The sequence below is a fragment of the Montipora foliosa genome, chromosome 10 (assembly GCF_036669935.1).
Source record: "Montipora foliosa isolate CH-2021 chromosome 10, ASM3666993v2, whole genome shotgun sequence".
NCBI classification, from domain to species: Eukaryota; Metazoa; Cnidaria; class Anthozoa; order Scleractinia; family Acroporidae; genus Montipora; species Montipora foliosa.
Genome location: NC_090878.1, coordinates 10,038,458 through 10,040,310, shown reverse-complemented (window position 1 = coordinate 10,040,310; position 1,853 = coordinate 10,038,458). Strand labels below are relative to the sequence as shown.

General features: G+C 37.7%; 1 protein-coding gene across 1 annotated transcript in view; it reads right to left on the bottom strand.

Annotated features, from left to right (window-relative positions):
- The window catches only part of LOC137973196 (high choriolytic enzyme 1-like), an 11,763-nt gene extending 11,230 nt beyond the window's left edge, over positions 1–533 (bottom strand). Inside the window, exon 1 of the mRNA XM_068819967.1 lies at positions 324–533. Within this exon, the coding sequence (XP_068676068.1) occupies positions 324–387 (64 nt within the window). The 5' untranslated portion in view covers positions 388–533. The remainder of the gene's footprint in view (positions 1–323) is intronic.
- Positions 534–1,853: the final 1,320 nt, after the last annotated feature.

Genomic DNA, 1,853 nt, shown 5'->3' with positions numbered 1-1,853 from the left:
ATAAACGACAGAGGTTCACAATTATCCTCTGAATTTTCGTGGTCAGTGTTTAAATTTGGGGCTTTAGAGGGTTACAGATAATTTATAAAAATACTACATGAATTTGAGTTGATAAAAACTCCTGACTCAATACATCAATAACAAAATTGCGTTAACAGATAAATGACGGAATGAAATCTAACACCAATAACCAAATTAGTATTAGTTTGAAACAGTGCTTCTATAATCTTGGCGTTCGGTGAGCGCGGAGCTCCGCTATTAAGATGAAATTGAGAAAAGGCATTTTGCAGTTAATAGAAATATTGCATTAATTTAACACTTACCTTCAGGATTATGGTCTGATGCCCAAATTGAGTTTATTAGGAGAACAACAGCAAACCACTTCATAGTCCCTTCTAATTATCCAGGAACAACAAACATCAACTGGTTGTATGCTTTCAAGCAACCTCTTTTATACTCGTCCGGTAAATCTGATGTGGCTCATGGGTGTCTACAGTGTCGATGTTTGGCAGAATATTCAAAAGAACTTGGGCGGCGGAAATGAAGTCGTGACGAAAGTGAAGGATGAAGAACCGGTTAAAAATAGAGGACAATCATGGAATGTACTAAAAATAGCATATGAAAGGAACGTCCAAGTAGCTAGATAGAAGTTTATTCATCACAATCGTTGATCTTTTCGTCATCACTTTAAAGTGCCCCTAACCCCAAAATAACCTAATAATCATGCATTTTTACAAAGAGTTAATGCAATGTAAATCAGTTTGTGACGTCACATCAGGAATAGGCCCACTCCCCTTCTGACTGGGTCGTGAACACAAGATGCTTGGATGTTCGCAACTTTCGAAGCCTATAAAATGGCAGGATTTGTTAGAAAAATGAAAAAATGGCCGCAATGCGTTTCGAACAGGTGCAAAGGTTAATTTTAGCAAAAAAAATATTTTGGGGTTAGGGGCACTTTAAATTGTAACTCTCATCCAAAATATTGTAACATCCAAGTACTTCAGTCAGCAATTATATAATTAATTTTTGCTATTTAAATTTCTCTATAATTAACTATAATTGACAATTCATCGTTCCTTCCGCCGGCAATATCACCCAATACTACCTTTCTGCGCAAAGAAGATTCTTTTTACCCAAAGACCTAACAGAAATTTACGATGAAGTAACGTGGCTTGATCCAAACTTCGATGTTGCGAACAGAAAGATCGCACTTGCACTAAAAATATAATATCCGCGATAGATAGGAAGTGGAAATGCGCAAAACGAGGGGTCCAATAAAAGTTGTTGAATTCCTAATCGTTGAAGAATCTAAAAGTGAGTGCGAAATGTTTGTTTGCGTTTGCCTGGAACTGGTGAGAGAAACTTATGTAACAGTTAAAGTTAGAGCGTGTTTACAACTTCCTTTATTGAATATACGAAGGAATCAAGGAAAATAACATAATTACTGTTTAAAAAAATGAGGTTGCTTTAGCGATAGTGGACTTCGAGGTCAGAATAAGGCTTGAGTAATTTCATGACGCGGGAACAATAACAATAGTTGGCACCGTCCAATGTATCAGCCCAGATCTGTTCCGACATTGCCCACTGGTATTATCATCGGGCTTTCCCGAATAACACAAAAGCACGTGCGATTAACACTCAGAGCAATTATCACGAAACATTTTATGGGTCACCTCCTTCTTGGCTTCTGGTTTTGGTGAGGTCACATTTCTCAGCCATTGCAAGGCGATTTCTAATAGGGCCCATGATTAAACAGCTTTTATCGATGACCGCAACAAAAATCGTCTTCTTCGCAGTCTAGGTTCAAAATAGTGGAAAGGCCACATTCTGAAGGGTGAAGAAGCCTTTTTACA